Source organism: Vigna unguiculata, chromosome 6 (assembly GCF_004118075.2).
Source record: "Vigna unguiculata cultivar IT97K-499-35 chromosome 6, ASM411807v1, whole genome shotgun sequence".
NCBI classification, from domain to species: Eukaryota; Viridiplantae; Streptophyta; class Magnoliopsida; order Fabales; family Fabaceae; genus Vigna; species Vigna unguiculata.
Genome location: NC_040284.1, coordinates 6,535,742 through 6,548,212, shown reverse-complemented (window position 1 = coordinate 6,548,212; position 12,471 = coordinate 6,535,742). Strand labels below are relative to the sequence as shown.

Sequence of the window (12,471 nt, the reverse complement as noted above, 5' to 3'; positions counted from 1 at the left end):
CAATTCCTTGTGATAAAAGCATACTACTTATTATACCTTATTTATTAGCTATAAATACAATTAAAAAAAAGTCAAAACATCTTGAAAGATACATCCTTCAAAAGGTCAACTTAGTGATTCTTTTTCTATTAATTACATGTTAATGTTAATTTTTTCTTTATGATTCTTAAAAATCAAACATGCTAAATTATGTTAATTATTAATAGAGTTTATATAAAAATAACAAAATAAATCGTATTAAAATAAATATTTGGTCCCTACTTTCATTCAGCTGTGTTAATTCAGTCCTACTATATTTTTTCTTTAATCAAGTCTTAATTTTTGTAACACCCTCCATTTAAGTAATAACCTTAATTAAATGAAATGTCACACATAATAATATAAGAAGCAAGGTTAGGGAGTATAGACACAACTCCTTACAGTTATCCAAAAGAAACTAGGAAAGTATTAAGACACACCACGATGCTAGTTACAAAATAGAATATGAGATCGACAGTAATCTAAATAGAGCCCAAAGACAAGACAATACATGGACCACAACCCTAAAAGAAAACTTAAGAAGCGGGATCCAACTCAATAAGCTATGCAACAGAATCTCCATCACCCTATTGACCACGAGGAGTTCTCGCATCTGCTCATACCAATAAATTGATGATCATCGTAAAAAGAGAAAACCACACACAGAACATACAACAAGCAGAAACGGTAAGCTAGAGTAGAAAAATGATTTATCATACCATTACATACAATTTGATAGTCAAAGATTCATACGTCAACCAATCATGTGATGACTCGCAACCAATACACTAAGACTCAAGACACGACTTATCCGGATACATATAATTAGTCGGATTCACCGGATGCTTGCACTTGTGGTGGCCTCTACTGCTCTGCCGAGCCAATTGCCAATGGGTTTCACCCTACATCTCACAAGGTTAGCCTTCAAAGATCTCAGACCTCCTGCTACTCTCACCACTTGAGTTAGTATGCTTTACGTGAGACTAACTAACTCTTTAGAGTGTCAGGATGCAATCCTTACCTTGAATCCTTACTAAATTATATAATGAGGACACCACCACAAACTTCGTGGAATAACGTCCTAAGTATGAGGCACCACCATGAACTCCCACTAACAGGGGTCATGAAATTACATCCTGACCATGAGGCACCACCACACGACCATCGTAGAATTACGTCCTGACCAATGAGGCACCACCATGAACTCCCACTAACAGTTCATTTTCTTTCGAGTCCAAGCAACATCTAGGCATATTAATCATAAAATAAACGTAAAACAGTCAACATACTAAAAAAACATGAAAACCCTAACTTCCCTTACCTGGAAAATGCTAGCCAAATGGAGTGGTAACCCAAGGAAGAACGATAGGACACTAGAGCAATCTAAGGAACTGAAAACAACGCATACAAATTAGAGAATGAGGCACTAGGGAGAATCCAAGGCAGAATTAGAGCCTTTGAACCGTAAAAGAGAAAGAACGAAGTTGAAGTTCGACTTACTCGAGAGAACGAATCAGTTTAGCTAGCTCATACGGAGAGAAGCTTATGCCCTAGCATAGTGTGGTCGTTGTTCTAAAAGAGGGAAATGGGCTATTTTTTCTGAAAAGTGAAGAGAATGAATGGTTAGGGCAGGTTTATGGGTTTGGACACCCTATGGGTTTGCCTTAGGCCTAACTGATTTTGGGGCAGCCCTTAAATATTAGGGCAAAAATATAAGTGGGCCTTAGATTCTCCCCAACAATAAAAAATTTTGACCTCGAAAATGAAGACTTACCAAGAAAACAGATGTGGATGTGACTTCCTCATATCCTCCTCTAACTCCCAAGTAGAGAGTCACATGTTCTCCGGTCCCAGATGACTTTGACTAGACTGATTGGTTTTCCCTGACGTTCCTCAACTCGATTATCCTCTAAAGCAACAGGTGGTACTTCTATAATGAGATCCTCCCTGATTTGTACATCCTCGGCTTCCAGCACATGAGATGGGTCAAACACGTATTTCCTCAACTGTGACACGTGAAATACCAGATGGAGATTGGCCAATTAAGGAGGCAAAGCAATCTCATAAGCCATTGACCCAATCCCCCTCGAGATCTGGTAAGAGCCAACGAACTTAGAAGAAAGCTTCATCGAGCGGAGAGACCTTCCCATACCAGTGGTTCGGGTCACTCTCAAGAAACGTGATCTCCAACCGCGAATTCCAAAGGTATCCTCCTACGGTCTGCATAGGCCTTCTGTCTATTCTGAAATGCTTGTATCCTATCTCTCACCATCCTCACCTTCTCTGTAATCTACTCTAGTAACTCTAGCACAACCAATACTGCTTCCACATCCTAATACCAACACAAAAGAGTCCTACACTTCCTGCCATAAAGAGCTTCATATGACGCCATGTCGATGCTCGCATGAAAACTATTGTTGTAGGTGAACTTTATCAGAGGTAGGACTTCATCCCAAGTGCCCAGATGATCCAACACGCATATCCTCAATAAGTCCTCAAGCGACTGAATCGTCCTCTCTGACCATCGGTCTAGGGATAATATGCTGAACTCATGGTTAGTTTGCTACCTAACTCTGTAAAGTCTGCCAAAATTGTAAAGTGAACCTCAGATCCCTATCTGAAACTATGCTCGACGACACCCTATGTAACCTCACAATCTCTTTAATGTATAGTCGGGCCAACTTGGCCATGGACATCCTCAGATTCATTGCCAAGAAGTGAGCACTCTTGGTCAATCAGTCCACTATAACCCAGATCATATCATGGCCTCTGAAGGTTCGTGGCAAATGGGTCACGAAGTCCATAGCTATTGATGTAGGATTATCTTGTTCCTTTTAGAAGATTAGTGAATATGGTGATGATTGATTAAGAAAACCAAGGAAATCCCCACTAGACAATAAGATAGCAAGCTATCTAGATGTTAAGGTTCCTTTCCAAGGTTCTAGAGAGGAGGAGGATGGATTGATAGAGAGTAAGAAGCCAAAAGGAAAAACATATAATAGAAATAATATAAACCAAGAAGAGTAAAGAAACATAAAATGAAAAAGCAAGGGAAAAGGGAGGAATGGAGGATTCACGCCACTACAAGGCTAGGCTAGAAGAAGCCATGGCAACCTTGAAGATGAGTGGTGTATGCCGCCACTTGCCAAGGCAAGATAAGGCTTGAAAGAACTCCACTCCCTAAGGAGGAATACTCTCACAAAAGGTTGAAACACAAAGTGTATAAATTCTCCAAAATGTTCAAACCTTGTATAAGTGTTAGAGGTCCCCTTAAATAGACAAGTCTAGGGGCCCCTTAGCAAAACAACTAAGTTAAAGGATTACAAAAGAAACCTAGCATGTTCTAGAAAGTAGGTCATCCTAGGGTGCACATGGGTGAATTTTCGTCCAAGCCATCTAGGTGGCAAGTCTTCATGGCCAAGGCTCCCAAAGGAAGGTTCTAGAACATTCTAGAAGACTTGGTGTCCAAGGCATGTGGGCCTCCCCTTTCTAGATGCTTCTAGAAAGTCTTATTCCTTCTCTCTCTTCCTTAGGATGCCAAGTGTCTCCTATGTGGTCCTCCTCCTTTCTTATTCCTACAAAAGCAAATTAAGGAATTTATTAGCATGTTGGTTTAAGGTTAAGCTAATCTTTTGAGTAAACAAGTCAACCCAAAGTCAAGGTCAACAAGTCAACTTAAAAATAGTCAACCAAGCCAACTTAATGGAATTTTAAACTAAAGAAAACAAAAGCAAAGGAAGGGATCAAGGAACTCCCTTTCTTCTAAGCATGTGTCATGGGCCATCATCCTTGGTAGGGATTAATCCTTTATCAGCTATGTTATCCCATTTCCACACCGGTATGTCCAAAGGCTGTAGGATTCCACCAGGTCTCTGATGCTCAACCTTCGCCTTTTGACATGTTAACAGGCAGACACAAACTGTGCCATATCCCTCTTCATACCCTACCACCATAAGGTCTCCTTGAGATCTTGGTACATCTTAGTCATGCTAGGATGCAAACTAAGATGACTCTTATGCTCTTCCACAAGGATTAACCTCTTTACCTTAGCATCATCAAGTATACACACCCTACCTTGGAATCTTAGTATACCGTCATTTCCCAATGCAAAAATCCCTCGCTTTGTTTGATCCAAGTTGTTCCACTACTCTTTTCAAATTGGCATCAAACAATTGTATTTCTTTGACTGAGTTCAAGAAGTCACTAGATATAGTCAGGGTACTACACCTAATGAACTCTGATCCTAACTCAACCTGTAGCTTCATGTCTCTGAATTTCTCCAGCAGCTCCACCTCCTTGATCATGAGGTGTGCAGTATGCACTGTCTTCCTACTCAAGGCATCTGCCACCACATTTGCCTTCCCCGGGTGATACAAAAGCTCAAAATCGTAGTCCTTTAGGAATTCCATCCACCTCCTCTATCTCATGTTCAACTCCTTCTAATCAAACAAATAATTGAGGCACTTGTGATCGCTGAATACACGAAATTGGGCACCATAGAGGTAGTGTCTTTAGATCTTCAAGGAAAACACTACAGTTGCCAACTCCAGGTCATGAGTGGGGTAGTTTCTCTCATGCACCTTAAGTTGCCTTGAAGCATACGTCATCGCCTTCTTCTCTTGCATCAACACACAACCCAAACCTATATGTGAGGCATCACAGTAAACCTCAAAGAGTTTACCAACATCCAGGATGACCAATATGGGAGCACTCATCAACCTTCTCTTAAGATTTTGAAAGCTTTCCTCACACTTATCCATCCAAGTGAAAGGTTGGTCCTTCTGGATAAGCTGTGTTAGAGGTGTCACTATCTTGGAGAATCCTTCTATGAATCTCCTATAGTAGATAGCTAGACCCACGAAACTCCTTATTTCTGTTGTTGACTTGGGACTTTCCCACTTAACCACTGCGTCCACTTTTGCTGGATCCACTACTATGCCTTGTGCAGATATCACATGCCCCAAAAATTGCACCTCATTCATCCAAAATTCACACTTGGATAACTTAGCATACAACTGTTTCTCCCTTAGAACACTAAGCACCAACCTCAGTTGTTCTGCATGTTCCTCCTACGTCTTGGAGTAGATGAGTATGTCGTCTATGAAGACTATGATAAACTTATCTAAGAAAGGTCTGAAAATCCTGTTCATGTAGTCCATAAACACAGCCGGAGCATTGGTCACACCAAAAGGCATAACCACATACTCGTAGTTTTCATACCGGGACCTGAAGGTTGTCTTCTACACATCATCTGCCTTTACCAAGATCTGGTGGTATCCCGACCGTAAATCTATCTTGGAAAACACCGACGCGCCATGCAACTGATCCATCAGGTCGTCTATTCTCGGAAGGGGATACTTGTTCTTGATCGTCATTTTGTTCAACTACCTGTAGTCCACACACAGACGTGAACTCCCATCTTTTTTCTTCACCAACAACACTGGTGCTCCCCAAGGCGAAGTAATGGGTCGAATGAACTATTTCCCCAATAGCTCCTCTATCTGACTCTTGAGCTCCACCAACTCCGCCGGGGCCATACAATATAGAGCCATCGACACTGGACCGGTTCCTGGCACCAGGTCAATAGAGAACCCCACCTCTCTACTAGGAGGCAACCCTAACTCTTCCTCCGGGAATACATCCTCAAATTCATGCACCACCGGTATAACTGACATCCCTTCTTATTTCTCCACCTCTAGATGCGTGAAGATTATGTAGCACATTGCGCCACCTTGTATCTCCTTCATAACTTATTATGAAGATAACAACTCATGCTCCTTTGAGTTGGGGAAGAACAATATTTTCTCTTGGCAATCTATAAGAATGCGATTGGCAGAGAGTCAATCCATCCCCAAGATCACCTCCAACTCCTGTAGAGGTAGGCATATCAAATTCCCTTTATATTTATGCCCCTCTACGTCCACTGGACATCTAGCACACAAGGACAATGTCCTGACCAAGCCCGACACCGGAGTAGATACCACAAGTTCACACTACAGCTCACACACTGGCAGACCCAACCTTTTCACACAAGCATCTGACACAAAAGAGTGTGTCGCTTCAAAATCATACAACACACAACATTTCATTCCAGCAAGAATTAGTGGGAAGCTATGATCGAGTAGAAGAACCAATGAAGTCTTTGCTAGTCGATTTACAATCAAATATACTTTTTGCTATACTTTACACTTTACTTATTATGTCTTACTTTTTCTTCCATAACAATTTGTTTGATTAGTTATAGACTAATATGGAGAAGTGAATGACTATACCAGACATGGGCTACGCTATTGCTAATTGATATAATGTCACCTTATACGGTTTGCCATCAGTACAAAATATTATGATCTTCCCACTATGTACTACAACACCTTCTGATATAAGACAACATCGATTAATCAGTATAGGACATGTTCAAAGTTTTCATTTTGTATAGGTAAAGTGATTAGTATTTTCTACTAATGTAAAATCATTTTCATTTACTAATTTTATCTTTACAGGTTCACCTACAAGAAGGTTGTCTTATACCGATGATGGATATCATATCGCCTATCCATTGTTACCCCAAGACTCAAGCATGGTAATTCTTTTATGTTAGTAGAATACAAACATTTGTATAGTTCATGGGCGGAATACCAATTATGTAAACCTGCAGCAAGACAAATATTTATATTATGTAACCACATTATATAAATGCAAATAATAAATATGAAGTTCTTCTGTTACAAAACATTAATAAGAAGTTCAAAACAACATAAGAGATAATAAAAACATTGCTAATACATGTAAATAAGCGAAGTTCAAAACAACATTAAATAAACATGTTGCTATCTAGACGTAGATGAACGTCTACCTCGTACATTACGACCTCCTCTATTGTTGAGGGCACTCCACTGTTGAGCAATGCGTTTTGTGAGAGCTCTCGCGCTAAGCACCATTTGGGCACCATTTCCTCTGTTTTGGTTTTTTATCCTTTCAATTGTTGTTATACTTGTGCATTATTGATTCTAGTATAATAAGACTGCAATTGATATAATTTTTGTATAATATGTGATTGATTTTGAGATGTAGTATAGTGTATGTATTGATTTATGGATTCAAGTAAGGTTACATCTTAACATTCTAATGATCATTTAGACTCATATAAAGTACAATGGTTCATGTGGTGAGAATAGTAGGAGGTCTTAGTCTAAGACAAGATAATGACCTTAGATGATTAAGGATCAATCTTGTGTGTGGTAGAGTGAAATCCATTGGAAATGGCTTTGTAGAGCAGTAGAAGCTACCACAAGTGCAAGTTTCCAGTTTAATCCGATTTCAATACATGTATTCGAATAATTGAGTTAAAATGTTTATTATGCTTAGGTGATTCATGCTGCTAGTTTTAAAATGATTCAATTGTTGTTTAACTCTTTTAATTTTGCTAGCTTACACTTTCCTTGTGTCTCTGTTTTCTTAATTGCCTTCTTCTTTTGCAATGATAACCATACATTGTTAGGAGCAGATGATGAGATGCCTGTTGATCCAGATCAGGTTGAGGGAGAAACCATTGTTTAGCTTAGGTGTTGAAGATAGTACTATATCATAGCTCCTTTTGAAATACTTTTTTTCTTATGTTTTTATTATGCCTTTAAATCTCATGTGTAACTTTGTATATTCGAATGACTGTAATAGTTGATCTAGTATACTCCTATATGTTTGCTCATTTATATTAAATTATGTGATGCTTTATTTAAAAGTTATTTATATTAAATGGGATGTTACACTTGTACTTCTATTTTAGTTTTGGAGGCCTCAACAAGTGAACGACCTTTCTCACCTTCATCATATGCTCTTGTTCGCTTTCAGAAAGACAATGAGAATGGAGAACAAACCATCATGCTTCCCAACCCCACCCTCGAAGATGAAACACCCCTATGGGGATGAGAATTAAACTCATATGGTCCTAGGCTTATATAGAAAGCACAACAGATACAACTCGGATACCATTTTTTAAAATAAATAGAAAACAAATTCATTTACCAAGTAATAAGAAAAAAAATACATGTCTCATTGTTAACAAAATGTAAATTTGTCATTTTAATGAAATATTTACAAATGAAAAAAAAACTTCTTTCTCTGAAAATACTAAAAACAACTAAGGAAAATTGCTCTTTGGCCCACAGTCTTTTTGATTTAACTCATAATTTTGTATTGTTGTCTAAAGCGATTTTTGTTATAGTAACATAGGAGTTCTCACACATAGATTACCTCTTATTGAAACACAACACATAATTCACAATCACCAAAATATATATATTCTTATGAAAACAAAGAATCTCTCATCATACAATATTTAACAATAATGTACCCATTCACATATTAACATAATTATGAATAACAGAAAAACCTTCCTTTACCGAATGCTCAACTTAACTACATATTCAATAAATAAAAATCTAGACTTCAATTTTTCATGCCAACATGCATATTCACCGCATAACAACAATTTCAACATAGTATTTGCACAACATAACTTTTGCACATATTAGATCACATAACTCGCATTTCGTCATATTTTAATATCCATTCACACATAGTTAAACTCCTAAACCTTAAATCTTTGAACACCTAAATCATGGACAAATCCTAGTTTCTAACATATATTTCACCGCATAATAATGACATGAACCCAAATCATTTCCAAACAAATGACAAGACTAGTTAGCTCCCATACCTGAATACTCAATTTTCAATTAAACTTCTCCAACCTTCACTCTCACATTCCTCATTGTTTATCCTAAAAATCATTCATGTTTCTATTAAACTAGTGCATTTCTTTGATTTGAATGTCTCAACACTACTCAACCGGCCTACCCTATTTATAGTGAAACCTTCAGCCTAAAGTCCAATTATTTTCTGAGATTCAAAGAAAAGAAAAAAAAAAAAAAATCAAAGAAAGCATCTTGGAGATAGATTACTATATTCATCGATCTAATTTAATTTATACATCCCTTATAATGTTTAATATTTTTTAATCTTCTCAATTGAATAATTATTCACCAAATCTTATCTCTTTAAAAATCTTTTTAAATGAAATAAAGGTTTATCTTGATCTCCTTAATTTGTCCTATCTCTCCAACTCAAACATCATTGTCATTTTAACCTACTAAATCATCGTTTAACATAAAAAAATATATAGAAACCAAATTAAGTAAAAGAAAAATTGAAAAAAAAAACATTGATCATTCTTATAAATGTATATGAACCTACATTAAGCTTAAAATAAAATATAAATTATATTATCCAATAAAAAACACTAATAAAATTAATTGTAAATGTTGATGTAAAAATTTGAACGTTGTAAAGCGATCATCACCCTTTATTTGAATGGGTATAGAGAATCGATTCAATATCCAAACCCCTCTTGTAAGTTTTCGCCATCACCAAAGGTACACCCGGTCACTACAATTCCTTCTCAGAATCCCAGCATGCACCGTTAACTGATCCACCGTCACGTCACACTCAACTCTAACGTTGATCTTCCAAGTCGTAACGGACCCCACTTTAATTTCCACCGGCACACTCAGCTCCAACTTCAACGGCACGCTCCATTCGGTCACAGCGTTCATCAACGCCGTCTGGTCCGATACCGTTAGTTGCACGTCGTTTCCCGTCAGCACCGCCTTCAAGACGGTCACGTTATTAGACGGCTGGTAAAACGCGGGCAACACACCGTCACATAACCTAACGTCATTGTAGAACATCGCAACGGAGCTCCCCTCCTTGTAGGAGATTCCGATCTTGTCGTTACCGTTATAAGCTCTAATGACGACGTCAAACTCCGGCGAGAACGCCGTTGAGGTGAGGTTTACTCCCTTGACCGCGACCCGTTTGATGGTGTAAGCCGGTGCCTCCGGCCGGTAAATAAGGTAGAAAACGCCGGCAGCGGCTCCGAGCAGAATGACGAGGACGATGATGATGAAGATAAACCAGCAGAGACAGCAGCAGCACCCGCACCGTCTAGGTTCCCGGCGATTGTAGTGAGGGTAGCGACTGGTAGTTTCCGACGGGTGAAAGTGCTCGGGGACATTGATGTAGACTGCCGGCGGCGGCGAGGATTTGGCGGCAGCGGGAGACGGCTTTTTTTGCGAGAGCGGCGGATTTCGAGGCTGAACTTTGCCTGCCATTGGGTGAGTCACTCAGTAATGAGTTAACTGAGTGTGTTTTTCTTACATGTTATCTATGAAAGTGAAGTGAAAACGTGCGCGTAAAAAGTAGAAATAGAACTGCGCAACACGGTGTCGTTTACGTGGAACATCAGGTACGCGTTTTCTGTCCTTAGAATTCCCTTTTAGTTTGGTAATCTTTTTTCTATTCCATTTTTGAATCCATTCCTTCTCAAGTTCGAAATAAATAATAAAAAGAGTTCCTCAATTTTTACTTAATTTCCTTTTGTTTTTTTATTCTCATTTATTAATAATTTACCTACCATAATTTTATTTATTTATTTATTTATAATTAAGCAGAACATTCTTTTTGCCCTTCACGCGTTTTCATTAATTAGAAATTTATCTTATTTATAATATCTTGATTATCACACAAATTTTTCTAGGGGGATAATTAAATATAGATTTTATGTCATTAATAATTTTTACAACAATGTATCAATCCATCAACCTAATTTACGAGGACATGATGTACATTTAAATTATATTTAAAAAAGTATCAATATTATAAAACGCTAGTAGAAATTAGAGATGGCAAAAAATCCGTCCCCATGGGTATTGCCCGAACCCGTCCCCGTTTTGACGGAAAATCTCCGCATTGACTGGGTATGGGTATGGGTATGGAGAATTCCCGACTTTTTTCAATTGGATAAGGGGATGGTTACGGGGATGTACATATCCCCGCCATAATACCCGTCCCCGCTATATCTCTGTCATCATTTAAATTATTAAAATAGTCACAATTAATTACGCAATCTTATATATATATATATATATATATATATATATATATATATATATATATATATATATATATATATATATATATATTATTTCTTCTAATTATTAGGTTTGTCATGAAACTCATTAGTATCTCCAATATATTTTTCATCTTATCATAATATTTATGTAATTATGTTAAAATGATGTATGTCAATTAAAAAAATTTTATGTCTCATATTTGAATAATTCTATATTTTTAAATATTATTATTTATTGTATATATTTTCCTTTCACATGAGTATGTTTAATACTCTCAATTTACGTGTTTAATTATTAAACCTTTCATTTACTAGGTAATATAAAAAAAATTTCTTTACTTAACTTTATTAATTTTTGTTTTATTTGAAAGACTTTTTTGTTTCGCTAAAACAATTATTTCTCAACCATTGAGTATATATGTTGATATTTAAAAAGTGTTCTTAGATGTCTAAGGTATTTTTCATCTTATCATACCCTTAATTATACATTCGTTTCCCTTTGTACGATTTCTTTTAATAGTTTCTCAATTTTTTTCCAAGACATACATTTGTTAATTTTTTAATATTTTTATTTGTTGTTTATTTTCATCATGTAGAATACTGTTTTAGTATATTTTATCTAATTATTTTTTATTTTCTAACTCATTATATCAATCATACTGTAATTTTTCACTATAATTGTATAAATAACTTTTATTTACTACAATATCAAAATTTAATGTAATTGCCATGAATATTTTTTTTAACACCATCCAACATATATTGTAGATACAATATCCATGTTAAATTTTTTTATTATGTTTATTATTTCTTATTTGCGTCATTTTGATTAAGTGATGTATTATCATTTTTATTAGTGTATAAAAAAAAGAGATTCATTAGAATTTAAAAAATTGAAGTAAACAAACATTTAAAATATATTTTAATTTGAATATTTGTTTTCCTTTAATTTTTTTTTAAATATTTTTAAATTTTATCAATTAGGTTTTTTTTAAATGTTTGTAGTTTGCAAATTTAATAAATATTTTAGTTCTCATGAAATTTTATTTGGTATTCTAATCTAAAATGTAAACAATTACAATTTATTTCAAAGTATTTGATATCAAAGAAACAACCATACTCCTAATATTGAATATTTGATAATATTATGTTTCCTTTACCGTAATTTTTCATTATTTAAAAAAAATAATTAAAATTATATTGAAGTAATAAGGAAACGAGTACGAGTATGGGTACAAAATTATACCCGTTACCCGGTGGGGATGGGGATGGGATAAAACTTTGATACCCATTGAATTTGGGTATGGGGATGGGGATGAATTTTTTGTATGGGAATGGGTATGAGATAGTGAAAACCGTCCCCGTCTCGCCCCGTTGCCATCCCTAGCAGAAATACCATCATGCATATGCGTTTTAATTTTATGAGAACATAAATAATAAAATTATTCTTATTATAATTATTAAAATAAATATAGGTAACTTTT

At 36.1% G+C, this 12,471-nt stretch overlaps 2 protein-coding genes across 2 annotated transcripts; both read right to left on the bottom strand.

Moving 5' to 3' along the window:
- Nucleotides 1-4,529: 4,529 nt before the first annotated feature.
- Nucleotides 4,530-5,393, bottom strand: LOC114188336 (uncharacterized mitochondrial protein AtMg00860-like). The gene is made up of 2 exons (XM_028076930.1): nt 5,280-5,393; nt 4,530-5,087 (listed from the first exon to the last, which is right to left on the bottom strand). Exons 1-2 carry the CDS (start codon nt 5,391-5,393, stop codon nt 4,530-4,532), a joined length of 672 nt encoding a protein of 223 aa, XP_027932731.1.
- A 3,856-nt stretch (nt 5,394-9,249) lies between these two features.
- LOC114189061 (NDR1/HIN1-like protein 13) lies at nt 9,250-10,228 on the bottom strand. The gene has a single exon (XM_028077765.1). The coding sequence runs from the start codon at nt 10,185-10,187 to the stop codon at nt 9,441-9,443; it is 747 nt and encodes a 248-aa protein (XP_027933566.1). The 5' UTR covers nt 10,188-10,228; the 3' UTR covers nt 9,250-9,440.
- Between the last annotated feature and the right edge of the window lie 2,243 nt (nt 10,229-12,471).